Source organism: Chrysochloris asiatica, unplaced genomic scaffold, assembly GCF_000296735.1.
Source record: "Chrysochloris asiatica unplaced genomic scaffold, ChrAsi1.0 scaffold00037, whole genome shotgun sequence".
In the NCBI taxonomy this organism is placed as follows: domain Eukaryota; kingdom Metazoa; phylum Chordata; class Mammalia; order Afrosoricida; family Chrysochloridae; genus Chrysochloris; species Chrysochloris asiatica.
Window position 1 is genome coordinate 12,047,322 of NW_006408555.1, and position 23,444 is coordinate 12,070,765.

The 23,444-nt window shown below is 44.0% G+C and overlaps 1 protein-coding gene across 1 annotated transcript in view; it reads right to left on the reverse strand.

Moving 5' to 3' along the window:
- The window catches only part of VAT1L (vesicle amine transport 1-like), a 183,128-nt gene that overhangs the window by 124,866 nt on the left and 34,818 nt on the right, over positions 1-23,444 (reverse strand). Inside the window, exons 2-3 of the mRNA XM_006860149.1 lie at positions 17,268-17,397; positions 8,404-8,619 (exon numbers count right to left, since the gene is read on the reverse strand). Coding sequence (XP_006860211.1) covers positions 8,404-8,619; positions 17,268-17,397 — 346 coding nt within the window. The remainder of the gene's footprint in view (positions 1-8,403; positions 8,620-17,267; positions 17,398-23,444) is intronic.

Below are 23,444 nucleotides of genomic sequence, written 5' to 3' on the forward strand. Positions count from 1 at the left end.
AAGCCTCATCTTTCTCCCGCGGAGCGGCTGGTAGTTTCGAACCGCTGACCTTAAGGTTCGCAGCCCGATTCGTAACCACTACGCTACCAGAGCTCCTTGGGCTAAATCTGAGCCCTCTTGAAAATGTCCGTGTCTGTGGAGCATCCTCCCCTCATCCTGAGGGTGCCTCAACTATTGCAGAGCTCCAAGAAGAAAGCTCACCTACCACGCCCGCGGAGTGAAATCCACAGGTGTTTCTCAGCACTGCCTACCTGTCAGCAGAAGTCCGTACTTAAAAACACAGGCTCGGCTTAAGAAGTACTTAAAAATGATAGGACACCCAACTGAAAAATGGACAAAGGACTTGAATGGTCATTCCTCCATGGAAGATACACAAAGAAGCACATGAAAAGACACTCAACTTCATTAGTCATTTTTGTCGTTAAGTGCCATGGAGTCAGTTCCGATGCCGAGTGACCCCGTATAGAGCTTCCAAGGAGCAGAAGGAGGGTTTGAACTAACCAACCAACCATTTGGTTAGCAGTCCAGTGTTTATCCTATAGTGCCATACCAGGGCTGAATATCAAAACCACAATGAGATACCACTTCATCCCACTTCATTCCACACACAAAGATGGCTTTAAAAAAAAAAAAAGAAGAAGAAAATGCTGGCGATAATGTAGAGAAATGGAAATACTGGTCCACTGAAGGTGGGACTATAACATGGTGCAGCCACTGTGATAATTAGTTTGGTGGTTCCTCAAAAGATTAAACACGGAACTATCAAGTTGGTGGTAGTGGTGTTAAGTGCCATCGAGTTGATTCCAACTCATAGTGATCCTGTGTAAGGTTTCCAAGGAGTAGCCAGTGGGTTTGAACTGCTGACCTTGCTGTTAGAAGTTCTACAGCACCATACCAGAACTCCATAGAACTATCACATGATCCAACAATTCTACTCCTAGGATAAAAACCCAACAGAATTAAAAGCAGGCACTCAGACCATGTGCATCACTGCTCAAGGCAGTATTATTTACAGGAACCAGATGGTGAAAGCAGTCCCAGTTCTGTCGTCAGATGAATGGATAAACACAATGCCATACGTATATCAATGGGGTATCCACACAGAGATATGAAATTCTGACACACGCTACAGCATGAATGAACCTTGAAAACATCATGCGAAGTGAAAGAAGTCAAATGCAAAAGGATAAATGTTTAGTGATCCTACTTATCTGAACTATCTAAGGTATGCAAAGGCATAGAAACAAAAGTAGATTAGTGGGTTACCAAGGACTGAGGATTTTTTTTTTTTTTTTAAAGACAAAGAATAGATAGACCTAGAGCTTGTAGCTCAGTAGTAGAAAATGAGCCAATTTATGTAAGTTGCAGAAACAAACAAACAAAAAAGAAAAGGCCCTCAGTTTCCTAAAGTTAAAAGGGGGATAAAATAGTATCTACTGAGTCCTGGTGTGGCACTGTGGGTTAATAAGCTAGGCTGCAAAGTTGGTTTGAACTGCAAGGTTACTGGTTCAAGAGCACCAGTCACTCCTTGGAAACCCTCTAGAGGGTCGTTATGGGTTAGAACTAACTCAACAACACTTAACAACAACAACAACACCTGGTACAATGATTATGTGCTTGGCTACACTTAACCAAAAAGTCAGCAGTTCAAAACCACCAGTCTCTCTGCAGAACGATGCGGCAGTCTGCTTCCATAAAGATTTACAGTCGTGGAAACCCCATAGGGCTGTTCTCGTCTATCTTATAGGGTTGCTATGAGTCAGAATTGACATGAAGAAAATGTATTTCATTGAAAAAGTATGGTAAGGAGACATTCAATCTTTTAGGTCTTATTACCCTCTTGTGAACTGATCTATTTATTCAACTAACATTAATGAATGAATCCTGTTTCAGAGGCCAAGTTCAACCTTTATAATTACCAAAAAACCAACCAACCAACCAACCAAAACACTGTCACCAAGTCAATTCTTAATCATTGCAATGCTCTGTAGGATGTCTGAGGCTGCGGGTCTTTATGGGAGCAGATAGCCTCATCTTTTTCCCAAGAAGCAGCAGATGATTAAGAACTGTTGAACTTGTGCATAGCAATCCTATGCGTGTTGTTGCTGTTAAGTGCCATTAAGTCGGTTCCGACTCATAGCAACCCTGTATAAGGTTTCCAAGGAACAGTTGGTGAGCTTGAACTGCCATCTTTGTGATTCAAACAAACTTTGCTGTCCAGCGCATGAACCCACAGCACCATACCAGGACTCAACTGGATGCATAACTGGCTTTGATACAGTCGTGACTTAATTTAGAGGGATTGAAAGTAACTAGAATAAAGATCAAGTGAGTCTTTCACAGACACAGACCTGACTTGGAAGATGTATATGTATGTGTTTATATAACCCGGGGCATATTGCTGATGTGTGAGGACTTCGGAATCTCAAGTTTTGGGGACCAGGGAAGTGGGGGTACTGCCATACGAGCTGTCTTAGATGAATCTTTGACATGCAGGACAGCCAGGGCCTTTCTTAACAGCATCCACAGCTGCAGCCCCAGTCTTAACCATTCCAGGGAGTCTCCAGGCTAGCCCTTCTTCCGCTACTGGGGAGATGTGGTTACCCTCTGTTGGGAGCTATTTGAGCCAAAGGTCTCAGACTTGGGGGCAGTTTAACCAGAGATGGAGATGTTGGGAACAACTAAACAGAAGGTCTCAGATTTGGGGGCAGTTTAACTGAAGGATTGCAACCAAACAGCTGTGGTCCAGAAAACCGGATGTTCCCAGGTCAGGCTGCCCCCTGAGGAATTTGCAAAGAGCCTGCCTCAGGGAACAAGGAATTTGCAAAGTCTTTCCTTGTATGCAGCCATGGGCTTCAGTTTAGTCTGCATAAACATCTAGCTGCCCTATCTCTGTTTCCCTAGCAACTACATTCTTCTGATAAAGTCCCACTTGCTGTATGCATCAATAACACCAGATTTTTTTACATTCTTTTCCCTGCCCCCAGAACCTCCTTTGATTTGTGTATATAATAATAAATGTGCTGAACTTAGGTCGGATCCACAGTATCTCTATCAGAATCCTGCATCACACCTGGTTCCAACTTTACTTATTTCAATTGTGTCTTGTATCTTTCTTTTATTTCTTATCTCCCGTCACCCCTACTGGGGTTTAATCTCCCCATGCGGGTCACAGAGTAGAGCCACTTGTTGGATGTGACACTCCTCCCCCTCGATTATTCATGCTGGGATGACAAAGTGTTTTGTTTTCTACATTTTCAGAGGATGTGTTTCATACGCTCAAGCACAGAAACCATTGTGAGGATAGTGTAGGCCTGGGTGATGTTTTGTTGTGTTGTACGTAGGATTGCTGTGGGTCGGAACCAACTCAACGGCACCTAAGAACAACAAGGTTTCCTATGTGTGCAAGTCCCTGGGGGCTGGAAGATCTTGCCAGGGAAAACTCACCCTTAGTCCAGGCTCTAAGGTCAGGCAGACAGAAGAAATGTGGGCTGCTGGTGGTGTCTCTGAGGCCATTGGTGAGGTGCAGTACAGAAAGCACAAAACTGGCCGTTTCTAACCCTGGATTTGAAGATGCAAATTTGACCCCCACAACTAACAAGTCCTATGGCCTTAGAATCAACAAGGAAACTTTAACCTGGGAAATTCTAATAAAGCATTTTATTGGGTTTTTATCACATGCAAAAGGAGTATAGTGGTTACGAATCGGGCTGCTAACTGCAAGGTCAGCAGTTCAAAACTACCAGCCGTTCCATGGGAGAAAGATGAGGCTTTATGCTCCCGTAAAGATTGACAGCCTCGGAAACCCTGTGCAGGGTCACTATGAGTCGGAACTGACTCCGCAGTACTTAACAACAACAATCACATGTAAAGGAGTTGATTACAAGCTGGACTTCTAAGCACACGTTCAGCAGTTTCAATTGAACCCTCACTCCATAGGTAGAAGATAAAGCTTTCTGTTCCCATAAAGATTTATAGCCTTAGAAACTCTGTAAGTGGGTCACCGTGAGTTGGAACCAACCTGATAGCACACAATCACTATCACCACCATCACATGCAAAGCACTGTTCCAAGTTCACAAGTTCCATGGAAGACAAGCCCTGACTGCATTCTCACTGCACAGACGAGGAAAGTCAGACAAGAGTGCAAGAAGGAATAGGCCTCGCAGTTGGGCGTAGTGAGTAGGCCCTCACCAGACATGTACTGGCATCCTGGTGTGGCACTGTGGGATAAGCACTGGACTGCTAACCAAAAGGTCAGCAGCTCAAACCCACCAGCCACTCCTCAGAAATCCTATACAGGTCACTATGGGTCAGAACTGACTCGATGTCACTTAACAACAACAACGTGTTCTACAGTGTTAGCATTTCAATTTTAGTAACTTTTCCATATAATATATTGAATATTGGATCTACAAGTCATAGGAGTCCTGCTGCGGTGCTATAGGATAAGCACAGGACTGCAAAGTCAGCTTAAACCATAAGGTCGGCAGTTCAAACTCACCAGTCGCTCCTCGGAAACCCTATGGTGGTGGTGGTTATGTGCTGTGGAGTCGGTTCCGACTCATAGCAACCCTGTATAGGGTTTCTGAGACTATAAATCTTTACGGGAGCAGAAAGCTCATCTTTCTCCCATGGAACGGCTGGTAGTTTCGAACTGCTGACCATGAGGTTAGCAGCCCGACTTGCAACCTTTACACTGCAAGGTCATGATGAGTCAGAACCAACTCAACAGCACTTAAAAACAACAACAACAACAACAGCTATGAGTAAACGAAATATTGAATGAACCACAGGCTTTGGAAACCTGTAGCATATGGTGGTGGTGGTGGTATACTGTGGAGTCTGTTCCAACCCATAGCGACCCTGCATAGGGTTTCCGAAGCTGGAAATCTTTACGGGAGCAGAAAGCCTCATCTTTCTCCCATGGAACAGCTGGTAGTTTCAAACTGCTGACCTTAAGGTTAGCAGCCCGACTTGTAACCACTATGCTACAGAGCTTCTTAGAAGAGCTAAAGATAATTCCCATTTTGGGTTATGGGGTCGATTTTGGTAATCTTCGTTTTGTGATTAATGATGGTGTTTCCTAGGAGCCTTGGTGGCACAGTAATAAAGCACTTGACTGCTAACTGAAAGATCATCAGTTTGAACCCATCAGCAGCTCTTCAGGAGAAAGATGCAGCCATCTGCTTCTGTCAAACCCTGTGGGGAGTCCTCCTCTGTCCAAGAGGGTCACTAGCAGTGGTCACTGACTCAACAGTACTGAGTCTGGGCTCTTCTGTTTTGTTTTTGATGGTGACTCAGTGAAGGACAGTCCGAGAGATCATTTCTGAGGATGGTGCAGAACCGAACAACGTTTCCTTCTGTTGTCTCTGTAGGGTTGTTATAAGTTGGAATTGACTCAATGGCAATGAATAACAACATTAGAAAATTCAGAGCCAGAATTGTTTAAGAAAACATGATGGCCTCCTAGCTTGCATTATCTATACCAACTTATACGATGAGCACTTGACCTCAAGGTCGCTTTGAACTGCAAAGTCAGTGGTTCAAACTCACCAGCCGCTCCTCATAAACCCAATACAGGGTCGCTATGAGTCAGAACTGGCTCGATAGCACTTTATGACAACAACAAAAATTGTCCTTTTCACCAGTGACTTCATCTATGTCATTTTTTTTTTTTTTCCTTTTGGTTGTAGTACATGTATTTCTAACCCTAGCCTAAGACAGGCAAACACTTTTGCTATTTCCTCATTTATTCTCTTTTGTAAGTCACATACCCTTGATACAGTCCTCTCTGATTCAGGTACAAACTCATGTGGGAAAAAAAAAATTAACATAGAAACATCAATTGAACCATCGTCACTGCTGATGTTTAAACAGTGTGTCTAGGCAGGGCTGAGTTCCACTTCCCTGTACAGACTGGAGCTTATGTTGATGATAAGAAAACACATGTTTCTAATATTTTGTATTCTGAGCACGTTAAAATCGTAAATGTCAGCATTCTAAATGACTTGCTTGCTGTTAGCAGATTCATTGGAAGTGAAATCTATTTTTTTTTCCTAAGGGACGCTTAACTTTTTTGATGTATTCACTCATGGTCAAAAGACATCAGCAAATTTACTAAAGTGATTGAATATAGCCCTCTTCTAATGTTGCGTCTCTGTGCCTTCACTCATTTGTAGGTGAACTTGTCTTCTCAGAGAGGGAAAACCAAGATGCACTTTATATTTCATAAAGGCTTAGATAGTTGCAGAAATTCAAAGCAAAACTAAACTCAACCTTATGCAGCTATTGGTTTCCTCATGTGCAGAAGAAAGATGCTTAGAATTCATTAGCTCAGCAGACTCTAATGGAACATGTGAACATCAGTCTCCATGACTCTGAGATCAGCAGAACGACATGGCTTCTGGCTACCGCTACCAACTGCTCTGACAGGATCACATTAAAAGATCCCAGATAGAGAGGGCGAAAATATGGAACAAAACTAAAATTGACTTTTTTTAAAAAGAAGAAGGAAATTACTGGTCAGAGAGAGACTAGAGGGACCTGAAACTATGGCCCCCGACCACCCTTCAGGTCTGTAATAGAACTCACCCTCGTGGCCCAGTCTTTAGCCAAGCAGTAGATAAGTATATACAGGGGGGACAACAACACTAGTAAGTTATGCTCACCATGGAATGGTCAATCATTCAAGATCAGAAGGGCAACATTTACCTAAGGACAGAGTTGAGAAGGGATGGGAAGGAGGGTGGAATAGAAATAGAGAGGAAATGGGATACCTGTTGTTGCATAGAGGGACTTGTAATCAGTGAGACAAAACAAAGTGTATGAGTTGTTGAATGTAAAGTTGATGGTCTTGTCTGTAAACCTTCACTCAATTCACAATAACATGTTTAAAAAATAAACAACTAAAAACAACTCAACATTAGCAAAATCGCCAACAAAACCTTCTTTGAGGCAGACCCAACCATCAAACCACAGGATCACCCACACTAAGAACCTTTCAGACCTTCCCAGATGGTATATCAAAACCTTCTCTTATTGATCTGTATATCCTAAGAGCCTAGAATCTGGCATACATTCAAGAAATAGTTAATGAATTAATGAACAACAACCAGTTACCAGTTTCAAATGAATCAATTCTCATTCCTGGCAACCCCATGTGTGTCCGAGTAGAACTTTGGTCCATAGGGTTTTCAATGGTTAAGTTTTTGGAAGTGAATCACCAGGCACTTCTGAACTGCCAACCTCCAATGAGGAATCAAGTGCTTAATCCTTTGTGCTATTCAGGGACTCCTAATGAACAATATAGCCCTCTATCTGAAAGACCAGAGTTCTACTCAAGCCCTAGTTGGCCACAAAGAGCTTGCTGTGTAGTAAGCATGCAATACCAGGGAGTTACCCAAAGATCATGGAGAAACGGAATTAAACAATAATGGAATATCTCTACTCTTTGGGGCTCCCACCCCTCATGTGTACTGAAAAGATTCATCAAACTCATGGAAACCATTGCTGCCATTCCCGAACACCAGAGCAGTCATTTTTACTGACATTGTTTTCTTCCCTGGGAAATGCACTGGAGAGATGACATTTCCCATATCCAACCAGTCTCATGGGCGTACAGAAGTTTACATAATTCTCAGTGTGCTAGAATACTCTCCAACCACCTATCTCCTCCTCAAGAAAACACATCGGAACACAAGTCAATAAGACTGTCACTAATTCAGAAGCATTCCTAAGTCCTCAGTGATTTATTGAAAATGTAAACCATTACCACTTTGGCACTTTCAATAGTATTGGGAGCTTAGGACTTGGGAGGCATCTCAGAAGGACTGGTACAAGAGTTCACCAAGTTGATCAGACGAAATGTGGAGGAAGGCTGTGTATCAGTTTTCTACCTTAATTACTTATTTACTGGTAGTGCTCAGTCCTCTTACCACCTCCTTAATGATGCCCAGAATTTCAGTGAGAGAAATTGGTTGGCCCCTCAACCAACTTCATCAACAAATGTTATTGAATAAATACCATGTTACGGGCTCTATGTATACAGGGGTTAACAAGAGAAAGTTCTGATACACCAAGACTGAGAATGCTTCCCAAGAGAAACCATCTCTAAGGGTCCCTGAGCCCTCATATGTCACTCTGGACATCATCCCAAACTCTGAAGAATCTATTTTTGAGGCTCAATTGGATAGTACTTACAAACAACAACAACAACAACCCAACTCAGTCATCTCTGTGTGCTCCACCAAAGATGTACACCCCACCAGATCACAACGAGATCACTCTGACTATAGGACACAGCTCACAAACAAATCACATTGTTAGCTAGACAACAGTCCACACCCATTGGAGTTTCCACCTTCATGTTCACGATGAAGGGACTCACAGAAAGCCCACTTACCACTCCACCTCCAGCCGAGTGCACAAGCACAGACATCCCTTCCTGGAGGTTGGCCACTTCAAAGAGCATCGTGTAAGCTGTGACGAAGTTCATGGGAAACGCGGCGGCCTCCGAGAAGCTCATGTTATCTGGGATCTTGTAGACAAACTCCACCGGCGTGCAGACCACCTCAGCCCAGGCATTGTAATTGACAAAGGCCATGACACGGTCGCCGATCTGGGCACAGGGAAGCACAGGATTAGTGAACACGATGAACTCATAGCAGGATTCACAGATGGGCTGAAGTATCAGAGCTGTCCATGTTCCAAAACATCACTGTTTCTCTGAACTCAGACACTGAGAACCCCTACCCAAATTCCCCAGCATTTTATAGATTTGTTTTAAAGACCTTGAGTTTACATATTTACAGTGACTAAATCCCCTGCTACAGAAGTTTCAGAATATGACTTCCTGGACATTAACACCTCTCTATTTCCTGACCACCTACCTTCATCAGGATCCCATCTCCCCAGTGCATGGGAAGCTAGCTGTGGGTCCGTCCCCTCCCTGAATTCTGGACATCATTAAGGTGGTAGTAAGAAGCCTGGAAATATCTGTACATCCTGGTGTGGTGCTGTGGGATAAAGCACTTGACCGTAGGTCGGTTTGAACCACAAGGGTGGCAGTTTAAATTCACCATTCACTCCTTGGAATGGTTCCCAAGAGTTTCCTTGGAAACGCTATACAGGGTGGCTATGAGTTGGAACCAACTTGATGGCACTTAACAATAACAATAATGAAGATAGAAAAATAGTCCACAGTCTTCTGCCGCTCTTTCATAACCACCTTTTCAACTCATCAAGTTGTATTCTTCCTTAAAGTCTTCTTGGGGATGTTAATCCTCACATTAGGATTAAGGGTGTATGTCCTGGCTGGGGAATTCATTTCTTCCACACAAGAGGTTTTCTATACATACCAAATGATCACAAGAGAAAAATAACCATTTACTGAATGCTAATAAGGAGGTTTGAACTGCAAGGTCAGAGGTTCAAACTCAGCAGGTGCTCCTTGGAAAGTCTATACAGGGTGGCTATAAGTTGGAACCAACTTGATGACACTAAACAACACAACAACAATAAGGAGCTCTGGTATTGTCGTGGATTATGAGCTGGGCTGCTACCCTCAAGGTCAATAGTTGGAATCTACCAGTCTCTCCAAGGGAGAAAGATGAGGCTTTCTTATAGATTTACAGCCTAAGAAATCCTCTACAGGTTTTCTATGAGTTGGACTCGGCTCAGTATTACACAACCACCACCAATAATGTAGCAGGAAACAGGTCAGGTGATCTACTACCAAAAGTCAGCCAATGAAAACTATGGAGCACAGTGGTCTGATCCACAGCCATCATGGGGTTGTACAGGGTCCCATAGAATTCTGTTCCACTGTGCATGAACTCTCCATGAGTCAGAGGTGGACCCAATGGCAGCTGACAACAACAACAAGGTCCTGAACTCTGAAGTCTTCATTTCATGTTGGTTTATGGACTCCAGGTATGGTGCTGTAGCATAAGCACTGGACTGATAACCAGAGAGTCAGTGGTTCAAACTCACCAGCCACTCCTTGGAAACTCTATACAGGCTTGCTATGAGTCAGAACCAACTTGGTTCTTTTGGCAGCTCATGGCACTTTTAATGTTCTCCTCCAACACCAAAACTCAAAAGCATCAATTCTTCTACAGTCTTCCTTATCCATTGTCCAGCTTTCACATGCATATGAGGTTATTGAAAATACCATGGCTTGGGTCAGGCACACCTTAACTTCTTTGCTCTTCAACACTTTAGAAAGGTCTTGTGCAGCAGATTTGCCTAATGCAATATGTCATTTGATCTCTTGACTGCTGCTTCCATGAGTGTTGATAGTTGATCCGAGAAGAATGAAGTCCTTGACAACTTCAGTCTTTTCTCTGTTGACAAGAACATTGTTTATTGGTCCAGTAGTGAGGATTTTTCTTTTCTTTACATTGAGATGAAATCCATACCAAAGGTTGTGCTCTTTGAGCTTCATCAGTACGTATTTTAAGTCCGTAGTCCATAGTCCATAGTCCATGAAAATTTCATGTAGCTATCACTATGAATGATTGAGCTCAGGGTCAAGACTCACCTAGAGAAGAAGCCATTTAAGAAAGGCATGAGGCTTTATTCCCAAGATATGGAGCTATAATGGTGATATTGCATCAGTCGATCCAAAGACAGTGTAATTCCCTTCTGCATTTTGTAGTGAGGAGTGTGCATAGGATCAAGAGATGAGTTTCCTAGAAGGCGGGAGGCTTGTCAGGTTTTTCGAGTGAGATCTGCCATGGTTTCAGTGTGTGGATGGCACAGCGTCTTTACTGGCTAGATGTCTTCTTAGCCAGGAGGAGATGTGGTGGACAACAGACTGACCATGACCCCATTCAGACCTGGGTAATGGGGAGTTCAGGTGGAAGAAGCAACTGGATAGCTCAAAAGAGGGAACAAATCTTTATAGTGAGGATCACTCCCACCCCCTCCATACACAGGGTAGACAGGGATGGGCAACTTGAACATTGGCTACCGAAAGTGGGGAGGTGGGGTGGTACAAAGGCAAGAAGTGACTGACTTACAAGCTTTCAAGAGGGAACCTAGATCCAGAGGGCACGGAGGAAGGTAGAATTTCCACTGAGTAGTATCCAATCTGTCTAGGCGGGGCTGATGAAAGGAAATGAGGATAGGTCTCTTGTGATACAGTAGTAAATAATTGTTATCAGGACTGATTGTGAGGGTTGGAAATGTAAAGGGAGACGTTTTGTAGCAAGGAGGGGAGTGATTAACTTTGCAGTCTAGGAGCAGAGGTCCCTGGGACCATCAAGGGAGAAGAGCAGAGAGCAGAACCCAGAGAAGCAGTGATGCCTGAGATGCAGGCAGAGACAATGATGTGGAGAGATGAAGCGGCTGGGAACTCTAGACCCAGAGAGGGAGAGGGGCTGTATGCTGACAACCAGGGGCAGGCTTGTAGTGTATACCCTTTGTTTGGCTGATGATCCATGGAGGGGATTGTAACCATGGCAATGAAATGATATATGATAGGATGAATGTAAAACTAATGTTCTCTCATGTAAATTATCACATAATTCACAACAAAACATTAAAAAACCAAAGAAGAAGCAAGTGGAGAAGGAATCCACGGTGCTCCCAGGGAACCTGGACACCTCTGATTCATCTAGGACATCTCCTCCTAGCAGCAAAGACAGCAGAACTCACAGAAGCAGACAGCTTTCCGGGGGCTCCACTGCCCAACTCAGAGGCAAAGCTGAGTCTACTTTGTTCACTTTGAGAGAGTCAAGTGGTTTAATCAATGTGGTCATATGAGAGCTGGCCGAGGAACACTCCATCTCTCCTCCTTGACTTTGGCAAGTTTGGCATAAACCAAAGCAGGCGTCCCCTCTTCTAGCAGGTAGAAGTCATTGCCTGTATTTATCTGCATGTTTGTCTGTGGCTCCAATTCCCTCCTGCCTTCGTGTCTTCCCACTTCCAAGGTCCAGCCGACTTCAGACTGCTCAGATAGTCACCCCCTCAGACTGGCACACATGGGGTTGGAGAGTAGTCGGAGGCAACTAGACAGCAATTGGTGCCCTAACTTCAGATACACGAATGATTCATTAATTACAGCTGGAGAGTCGATGACGCGTGTTATCAGGTGCTGCTGAGTCACTTTCGACCCCTAGAGACCCCTGTAATGGAGAACTAACTCAGAGGATTTTCCTGGCTGTATTTCTTACGGAATTGGATTGGTAGGACTTTGTTCCACAGAGCCACTATGCGAGTCTAAGACTACAGGAAACACGACCAGTTCTGGGACTATTCATTTAACTCTTTATGCCTCAGTTCTTCAGTTCTAAAATGGAGTTAATATTATGAAGGGTTTTTCTATTGTTGTTAAGTGCTGGCAAGTCTATTCCGACCCATAGCGACCTGTATCGGGTTTCCGAGGAGCAGCTGGTGAGCTTGAACCGCTGACCTTGCATTTCAAATGGCTTTGAAGTCTGGTGCATTAACCCACAGCACCACACCAGGACTCCACTGTTGTTGTTGTTGTTAGGTGCCATCGAATCGGCACCGACTCATAGCGACCCTATGCACAGCAGAACAAAACAACCTCACTACTGTTGCCGCACTTGAGTCCATCGATGCTGCCACCTGGCCAATCCATCTTGTTGGGGGATCTTCCTCTTTTTCTCTGACCCTCCATCTTACCAAACATGATTACGAAGACTATAAACCAGTTGCCATCCTTAGTTCTGACCCCTAGTGGCCCGTGTGTGTCAGAGCAGAACTGTGAGTCCTAAGGGTTTCAATGGCTGAGTTTTCAGATGCAGAATTCCAGGCCTTTCTTCCAACGTGCTCCTAGATGGACTGTAACCTTGACTACACAGGGGAGATTACATGACATAATATACCTACAATGAACTTAGCATGGTGCACAAAAATGGGGAAATAATAAATGTTAGCTCTTTAAAAGAGTAAATTGGTTCAGAGTTCACAACCCATAGGTTAATCAAGAGCAGCTTATCCACTGGCTGTTCAAACCCACAAGCCGCTCCTTAGAAACCCTGTACAGGGTTGCTACAAGTCAAAACAGACTCAACAGCACTTAACAGCGTCAGCAATAATATGTTATAAAGCAGCTAAGAAAAGCTAATAGACAGGACAGTCTGTACCGCTGGGCTGCCCCAATCCCTGGACGGGCTGAAGACCAAGTAAGTGGTCAGTGCTGGGAATATCATGTCACAGGCAGCATGTAGCCAGAGGATGCTGTTGTTGTTATAGTTGTTGTTAGGTGCTGTGGAGTTGGTTCCAACTCACAGTAACCCCAAGCACACAATAGAACGCAACACCGCCTGGTCTGCGCCATCTTCACAATTGTTATGTTCGAGCCTGTTGTGGCTGCCACTGGGCCAATCCATCTCGTTGGGGGTCTTCCTCATTTTTTGCTGACCCTCCAATTTCCTAAGCATGATGTCCTTCTATAGGGACTGGTCCCTCCTGATAATATGTCCAGAATATGAGAGGATTGTTGTTGTTGTTGTTGTTAAGTGCCCTCAAGTTGGTGCCAACTCATAACAACCCTGGATAGGGTTTCTGAAGAGCTGCTGGTGGGTTTGACCTGCCAGCCTTGCGGTTCGCTGTCCAGTGCTGATCCTACAGAGCCAAACCAGGAGTCCCATACCAACATTCTCTTTCTCACTAAATTTGCAGACTGAAGAGCACAGAGCAGCTGATGACCATCAGGGCCTACACACAGTACCATGAAAATTGTGCTCTAGTTGCCTGGACTGCGACAATCCCAGCCACCAATACAGAGCTGATTGCTCCCTGGCTTCCCATCCAACTGGTACTGTCATCCCAAACACATTATCAAAATGGAAAAAGCTGCTCAGCCTGGGTCTGGAGGCAGACACCTTTTCTTCTTTCTCTTTCTCTTTCTCTTTCTTTCTTAACAAGTCCCCTCATTATTTGATTCTCTAAGAAAAAGAAATTAGTCCCGGAAGAATAAGCACAAAGGGCTGCATGCGTCTGGCGACAGGGTCCCCAAGCCACTCTTGTAATCAATCAAACCACGACCTCTACGCAGCATGCAGAGAGTGGAATTTCATCTCCAAAATGACTGAAAATCTTCCGTCAGAATTACAGAGGGCGTACCAGGACCGGTTTCCTAGACTGGAAACATGGTGGTGGCTGCTTTTCTTTGTGCAGCTGAAAGTCACTGGAAAGACGGAGGCTGAGAAAAGGGCAATAAGGAGGCCAGTGTGAAGTGTTGTTGTTGTTGTGAAGTGCCAACGAGTCGGGTCCGACTCATAGCGACCCTGTGTAGGGTTTCCAAGGAGCGGCTGGTGAGTGTGAACCATTGACCTCTTGGTTCAAACCGACCTCGCAGTTCAGCACATTATCCCGCAGCACCACACGAGGATCTGATAATAAATCCTACTTATGGGAAAAGGAGCTCTGGTAGTGTAGTGATTACGAATCGGGTTGCAAGCCACAAGGTCACCAGTTCGAAACTACCAGCTGTTCCACAGGAGAAAGATGAGGCTTTCTGCTCCCGTAAAGATTTACAGCCTCTGAAATGCTGTACAGGGTCGCTATGAGTCAGAACCGACTCCACAGCACATCACAACAACAACATGGGAAAATGCACATAATCAGAGGAGACCTGGTAGTGTAGGGCTGCTAATGAAAAGGTTGGTGGTTCAAGCCCACCAGCTGCTCTGTAAGGATGACAGCGTTGGACAGCCTGTGGGGGCAGTTCTGCTCTGGCCTGTGGAGTGGCTGTGAGTCCGAATCCACTCCAAGGTGGTGGGATATGAAATCAGAGGGTAGACGTGACTGCCAAACCAAAGGTTCATTATAAGGGGAAATGACATATAAACAAAGGATTCCATGTGATTATGCATTATTCATAGAACTATGTATTATAATGGTTGGCTAAATAAAGTACAGTTGTTGTTGTGAAGTGTCATGGAGTCAATTCTGACCCATAGCGACTCTGTAGAAGGTTTCCAAGGAGCAGCTGATGAGCTTGAACTGCCGACCTTTCAGTTCAAATGGCTTTGCTGTGAAGCGCATTAACCCCACAATACACATCATCAAAGAGGGCCTGCTGGCATGCTCATCTGAAACCTGTCCACCATGGGTGACTCTGCTGGTATTTAAAATACCGGTGCCATAGCTTTCAGAATCACAGCAACTCACAAGCCACCACGGTATGACAAACTGACAGACGAGTGTGCCATCATCAGTTCTGACTCATAACGACCCTATATAGGGTTTCTAAAGGAGCTGCGAACCTTAAGGCCAACAGTTCGAAACTACCAGAGGCTCCGCGGGAAAAAGATGAGGCGTTCTGCTCCTGTAAAGATTTACAGCCTCGGAAACCCTGTACAGGGTCGCTATGGGTTGAAACCGACTCGACGGCACTTAACAACAACAACAATAGGGTTTCTAAGGAGGGGCTGGTGGGTTTGGACCACCAAACTTGTAGTTAACAGTCCAGTGCTTATCCTACAGAGTCACACCATGATCCTAGTAAACTACGTTATTGCTGATAAGTGCTATCTAGTCAGTGTCAACTCACAGTGACCTCGTGTAAGGTTTTCAAGGAGCAGCTGGTGGGTTTAAACCGATGACGTAGCAGTTAGCTATCCAGTGCTTATCGAGGCTGAAAAAAAAGAGAACTTAACCCCTGCTTCTAAGGAGCTCTGGTAGCGTAGTGGTTACGAATCGGGCTGTGAACCGCAAGGTCAGCAGTTCGAAACTACCAGAGGTTCCGCGGGAGAAAGATGAGGCATTCTGCTCCCGTAAAGATTAACAGCCTCGGAAACCCTGTGCAGGGTCGCTATGAGTCGGAACCGACTCCACGGCACATAACAACAACAACAACAACCCCTGCTTCTAGTTTCAGTGGGTTCTCGATTGTCAACCGGCCTCCATTCCTCCCTAGGAAAGTACTTAGCTTCAGCTAGAGCCCTTATACCTGGTTTGCATTGGTTTTTCTGATTCCAAACCACTGCACTTTTGTGCCATCGATTTGCCCATTGTTTTTTCAATTTTTATAGACCCAGTTTGCATTGATTTGCATTATAATGAAAGGCCCATACATCTTTCCATCTACTTATTTATTGTTCACTAAGGGGAAGTGTGAACATGTACAAAAGTCTCCAGAGTAATATAATCAAACCCTATGTGCCTTACCCAAAACGGCACTCATCTGTGGCTTAGTCCCCATGCCAGATACGAGGGGGCTTTAAAAGTTCACGAAAAAAATCCACAATCTTTTCGTTTCACTTTTCCTGCAAACTTTTTCAATCTCTCTCGTATCTCTACCCTTTGGTTATAAGATATTCTGTCTATAAAAATGTCACTTACCCAGTGGTTGGTACAGTCATTTATTCATACACGATTCCTTCAAGGAAAGTCATCAGGATAATATAATAAAACCCTATGTGCTCATCAGTTCCCCGATGGCTGACACAGTAATTTACACATGATCCCTTAAACACAGCAGTCACATAAGATACTTAACAGAACTAAGTTATATAATGTTGTTGTTGTTAAGTGCCGTGGAGTAGGTTCCAATTTATAGTAACCCTGACTAGGGTGTTTCAGAGATTTGGGGGCCTGAGGTAACACAAAGAAATGGGAGCTGTGGGTGGGAGAAAGGGCATGCACATTGAGTTCATTCAAACCCAAATGTTCTGCTGTAATTGATGCATAATGTGGACATAGGAGCCCTGGTGATGCTCTCTCTGGGTTACATGGTGGGTAGCTAAACACAAGAGTGGTAATTCAAACCCACCAGCCACTCTACTGGAGAAAGCTGAAGCTATCTGCTCGCTTGAAGACTTCTTGTTGTTGTTGTTGTTGTTGTTAAATGCCGCTAGTCAATTTCAACTCATATCAACCCTGTAGAGGGTTTCCGAGGAGCAGCTGGTGGGTTTGAACTACCGACCTCATGGTTCACAGTCCATTGCTGATCCTAGGCTGTCCCACCAGGAGTCTTGGAAGCCTCATGGCTCAGTTCTACTCTGTTCTCTAGGGTCATGATGAGTCAGAATCAACTTGATGGCAGTGACTTCGTTTTTGTTTTATTTTGTCTTATTGATGTGAATGCATAGGCCTGCTTTACCCTGCTCACCTCACTAGGTTGTTGTGAGGAACAAACCACGCAGGACCCATGGTGGGCGTTGTGTATATGAAAGCCCTATTATGATAAACACGGTTAATAAAAACCAAATAAGACAACAACAGCACACCAGTACGATCTCAGTGGATTCCCAATAAAGACTCGTTATGTCCGGAGTCAAACATTACCTCGTATCCTTTCACGCTGTCCCCCAGCATTTCCACAATCCCAGAGCACTCGAACCCCGGCACCAGAGGTGTCTTGGGGGGGTTGTCAATGTTCCCCTGTCGCACCATCAAGTCAATGAAGTTTAACCCGCTGTGAAGGGCAAGTGGGAGAAAAGAGACATTCAGATGGGGTCCAAAAGAGAAGTCCTGACTTTGTCTTCTTCTTTACCCTCCTTGCTCTCCTCCTCCCCTCCCTTCCTGCCTCTTTTCCCCTCTCCCTCCCTTTCTGGGGTTGTTGTTGTTAAGTGACATCGAGTCAGTTTGGACCCATAGTGACCCTGTATAGGGTTTCTGAGGAGCAGCTGGTGAACTTGAACCACTAACTTTGCTGTTCAAACCAACCTTGAACCCACAGTGCCACCTAATAATAAGCTGACTTCTGCAGGAATCCTGGTATGTATGGCGCTGTGGGTTAATGCGCTGGACTGCAAAGTTGGTTTGAGTAGGAAGGTCAGCAGTTCAAGCTCACCAGCTGCTCCTCAGAAACCCTATACAGGGTGGCTATGAGTTGCAGCCGACCCAATGGCACTTAATTACAACATAGATGCCACCAATATGGCAAAGGTCAAGGATCTATTTGCAAAGAAGCAGACATTTGCTTTTCAGCAGTTAAAATCTCACTTACGGAGTTTACTTCTTAATTCAAAAGATCTTTCCTTTATCCTCTCTCAAGATGTGCTTACCCATACTTTATAAGCACATACTGCTTGGTCATTAGGCATTCTAGCACTTGTTTTTATTGTCAAGAGCCATCGATATAGGGTTTCCGAGACTGCAAATCTTTGCAGGAGCAGAAAGCCTCATCTTTCTCCTGCAGAGCAGCTAATGGGCTCAAACTGCCAGCCTTGTGATTTGAAGTCCAGTTCTTATCTTGCAGATCCACTGTGCCCCCACCCCCATTCTAGCATGAGTTAGTTGATGGTAAATATATATATCAGACACAAGAGAATAAAATCTCTTTTAAAAGGTCTCAAAACAACCAACCATCACAACTCAGTCCTCATGTCCACCAGTGCTGGCCCACAAATGGCCCCCACAGCAGTGACTATAAACCAGCAATTGCTGTTGTTGTTCAGTGCCATCTAGTTGGTTCTGACGCATAGTGACCCTGTATAGTGTTTCAGAAGAGTGACAGGTAAGCTTGAACTGCCGAGTTGGCAGTTCAAACCAACCTTACATTCCAGCACATTAACCCGTAGCACCATGACAGCAATAGATAACATTATATTTGAAGAAGAGAAATGGTACAATGTAGGTGGAATACTAGACTGTTTCAAAAATCAAAGACATCTTGGTTACTAGGTGTTGTCTATGAAAACATAACTTTTTAGATAAGAAAATTATCAAAATATATCAAAGTCATCACCTTAAGAAACCATATGGTGCCAGCAATTCTCCAAACACTTTTATTTACTTATTTTTTAACTACCATTGGGAAAAACATTTAACGCCCTCTTACTAATCATGTGAGGAAATGCATCACACTGAACACCCTTTGTTTTTCCCACCTGGTGTGGTTCAAACACACTTTCTGTTTTCAATTAGCCATCATCAAAGAATGGTTTAGGCAAAGGCATTCAGCTACGTTTGTGATAAACAAAATATGGATAACACTGTGAAGATGTGGGAATTCCAGAACACTAAACTGTGCTCCTGCAGAAACTGTATGTAGACCAAGAGGTGTTCATTCAAACAAGAGACTATTACCAGATTTATAATTAGGAAGGTGTGCATCAGGGTTGTATCCCTACACCCTACATATCCCTCTGTATGCTGGGCAAATAATCTGAGAAACTGGATTATATGAAGAATGAGATATCAGATTAGAGGAAGGTTCACGAACAATCTGCAATCTGCAGCTCACACAAGCTTTCTTGCTGCAAGCAAAGAGTACTTGAAGCGCTTACTGATGAAGATCAAAGAATACAGTCTTCAGTATGGATTACACCTTATAACAAAGAAAACAGAAATCCTCACAATTAGACCAATAAGCAACATCACAATAAATGTAGAGAAGATTGAAATTGTTAAGAGTCTCATTTTACTTGGATCCATAATTAATGCCCAGGGAACCCACAGTCATGAAATCAAACCAGGTACTGCAATTTGCAAATCTACTTCAAAAGAGCTCTTTAATGTGTTAAAAGGCAAAGGATACACTTTGAAAATTAAGATGTGCCCAACCCAAGTCATGGTATTTTCAATCACCATGATTTATGCGTTGACTTTTGGTCTTGGCAAAGAATATTAAATATGCCATAAATATTAAACATACCATAAATATTAAATATACCATAAATTGCTAGAAAAGGAGCAAATCTGTGTTGGAAAAAGTAAAGCCAGAATGTCCCTTGGTAGCAAGGATAGTGAGACTTTGTCTCCTGTACTTTGGAGATGTCATCAGGAGGGACCAATCCTTGGAGAAGGAAGGACATCATGCTTGGTCAAATAGAGGGTCAGCAAAAAGACGAAGACTCCAGCAAGATGGATTGGCACAGTGTGCACAATGATGAACTCAAACATAGGATCAGTATGAGGACAGTGGAGGACAGCAGTGTTTTATTCTGTTGTGCATCGAGTCACTATGAGTCTGAACCAACTCGACAACATCTAATAACAATAGCAAGAATGGTTTGGAATCCCTGCGTGATACAGTGAAGTGTTTGACTACTAGCTGAAAGATGACAGTTCAAACCCACCCAGAGATGTCTCAGAAGACAGGCCTAGTGAACTGCTTTTACAGGGTCCACGGCCTTGAAACCAATGTGGAGCACACAGTTCTACTCTGCTATACATGGGGTCACGACGAGTAAGAAAAAACTCGATCATAACTAGCACCAAGTAAGGTTCACACAATGGTTTATACAAACCAAACTCCTCAATGTCACTGGGTGCCCATTAGCATCTGGCCATGGCTTCTTGACAAGAAAGATGACTTAAACCATTTCTGGATCCCACCTTACCCATTCTTCCTTGACCTCTTTGGGGTCAAGGAAGTATCTAACTCAACCTGGTCTTTATTCAATCGGGTCATCCACAAAGGATAGTAAAGGCCAGCTTCCTTACAAGGTGGGCTTGAACATCACTCCCTCAAGGTTTTCCTGGACACGAGTCTGGCAATTTTACATCTTGTCCCCACTGGCATTTCTCTGAAATGAGCTCTCCCTGAAGGCAGACGAATGCCTCATATTCCTTTTCCTCTGGGAGTCGGTGCTCATTAATGTGTGCTGAGTGAAGGAATATTCATGAATATTCAAAATTATGTGGTAGTCTGGGTACTACTTCGTTAAAAGGACCCAAGGAATGCTCAGAATAATGGATGCCTTTGTTGTTAAGTGTTGTCAAGGCGGTCCTGACCCATAGCAACCCTGTGTAGGGTTTCCAAGGAGTGACTGGTGGGTTTAAACCACGGACCTTGTGGTTAGCAGTCCAGTGATTCTCCTACATACAACTCCTGTTCTAAATGTATGTACAGATGCTCCAGAGTCATACTTTGATGATTAATAGTTAACAGGGCCATTTATGAACCAAAATGCTCTCCAATAATGAATCCATGTCTTAAGAGGTTGCGGAGTAGTTGTTATTTTGTGCTATCAAATTGGCTTCAACTCATAGGGACCCTTTATTGGGTTTCTGAGAATGGTTGGTGGGTTTGAACTGCCAGCCTTGTGGTTTAACAGTCCAGTGCTTATCCTATAGCACCAAACCAGGGCACTTTGAAGAGACTTAAGTGCAACTGACCCAAACCAAAGTATGTGTGTTCACGTCATACGCATATGAAAGTTGGAAACTTAATTAGGAAGACCGAAGAAGAACTGATGCCTTTGACTTATAGTGTTGGCTAAGAATATTAAATAATAGCATAAATTGCCAGACCTGGGTACAATTCCAAATTGCATCGCTTCTAATGAACTTAAATGTACCAATGATCATGAAAATGGTGTGGAATAGGGTGACATCTCGTTCTGTCATCCGGGAGGGATCACCAACTGTTGGAATGAGTTCATAGCAACCACCTATGTAACCTTGGATACGTTACTTAACATCTCCAAGCCTCAGTTTCCTCAAGATAGTACCTACCCTTCAGGGATGAGGGGTAAATCAAAGGGGTCAAGCGCCAAATCCTGTTGTCAGCTACATAGAAAAACACCATGCATGTTAACCCTTCAAAGTTGACTTCTGTTTAGAAGGCAGAGCACTCGATACATTTTTGGAAGACTCCCATTGGGAAAAAAAAAAAAAAAAGTTAAAAAAAAATCATTTTGGAGCTGATGTGAGAAAACTTCAGTTATTGCTAAGCTTTGGTCCTATGAAATAGCTCATTTTCCAATACAACGAAGTAACTAAGGCATCATTGTATAACACTAAAGGAAATTCTACAACCCAAATCAAACATTCCATCTCATTTCACACATATTTCAGCTTACTGAGTTTGCCTCAGCATGAAAACCTATGATTTCCCCAGGCCCTGATGGAGAGAGAAATGCCAGAAGAAATTATCTAACATTTTGCAAACATGCCAACCCCAGAGAGAGCTTCATCCAAAAGGCATATGACACTGTTTACTTGGTGAAGCGCACTCGGAAACTACAAACAAGAGTTAGTCACTTAAAATCCAGTGTTGTTGTCGTTGCTAAGGGCCGTCATGTCAGTTCCGACTCATAGCAACCCTGGATAGGCTTTCCAATGAGCAGCAGTTGTGTTTGAACCACCGACCTTATAGTTTGCAGTCGAGTGCTTATCCTACAGTGCCGCACCCAGAGTCCTGTGGCTAAGTGCCGTTGAGTCAATTCCAACTCACAGAGAACCCTGTATAGGGTTTCCAACGAGTGGCTGGTGGGTTTGAATCACCAACCTTGCTGTCCAGTGCATTATCCCGCAGTGCCACTCCAGTGAAAAGGGCTAAAACTGACTTTGCAAAATCCTGTAGCATCTCGCCCTCAGTGAGGCACACTGTGTCCCCTGTGACCATGCTGGTTGTCTCCTGGGAGGGACTATGGAGCAGGTATGTCCAGAAGGATAGGGGTAGGTCAGTGTTGTTTATCTCAACACAAAGACCAGGTGAGCAGTTAATGGAGTGTTCTTAGCTGTGGTACCAACCTCTGTCATGGTGCCTGTACCCCAGCTCCTCAGATATACACAGTTACCATTTACCAAGTATGAGTTGGAAATGACTCAGTGGCTGCTAACAATAACAATGAGTTGACTCTAAGGACCCAGTCTGTCAGAGCAGAACTGTACAAGGTTTTTAGCAACTGATTTTTCAGAAGTAAGTTTCCTTTCTTCCAAGGTACCTCTGGGTGGACTCGAACTGCCAACCTTTCAGTGAGCAGCCAAGAACGTTAGCTGTTTGTACCACTCAGGGTGGGGCCCTAGTGTTTAAAAACTAAAACCATTTCTCATCACTCTTCTTTCTTCTGCACATGGAGATGCCCCTTGGGTGGCTGGTCACTACATAGGGTCTTTGATGACTAGTGTCGTTGAGTTGGTTTCAACTCACAGTGACCCTATGCACAACATGACAAAACACTGCCAGGTCTTGGTCTATGGTGTAGTCTAGATTTGGGGGGTTTTCCAGAGCTTCCCAAGTCATTCGACTGTGCATCTGAGGTTGAGAACTACCAATCTACATTAAGAATCAAGAATAAACCCAGCTGAAGACTCATCAAAAAAAAAAGAAAAACTAAAACCAAATCTACCGACATCGAGTTGGTTCTGACTCATGGCGACCTGCTCTGTTACAATGCAGAACTACTCCATAGAGGGTTTTCTTGACTGTCATCTTTACTGAAGCCAACCGCCAGGCCTTTCTTCTGCAGTGCTGTGGCTGCATCTGAACCACCAAACTTCAGGTTAGTGGTGGTGGTGGTGGTGCGTCATTGAGTTGGTTCTGACTCTTGGCGACCATGTGTAGAGTTTCTGAGGCTATAAATCTCTACGGGAACACAAAGCTTCATCTTTTTTTCTTGTGGAGTGATGGTGGATTTGAACTGCTTACCTTGTGGTTAGCAGCCCAACACATGACCCACTATGCTACCAGGGCAGTTCAGTGCAATCATTTGCACCCACTAGGGACTTTCCTATCATTTGCTGTTGTTGTTGTTAAGTGTCATCTAGTCGGTTCTGACTCATAGCGAC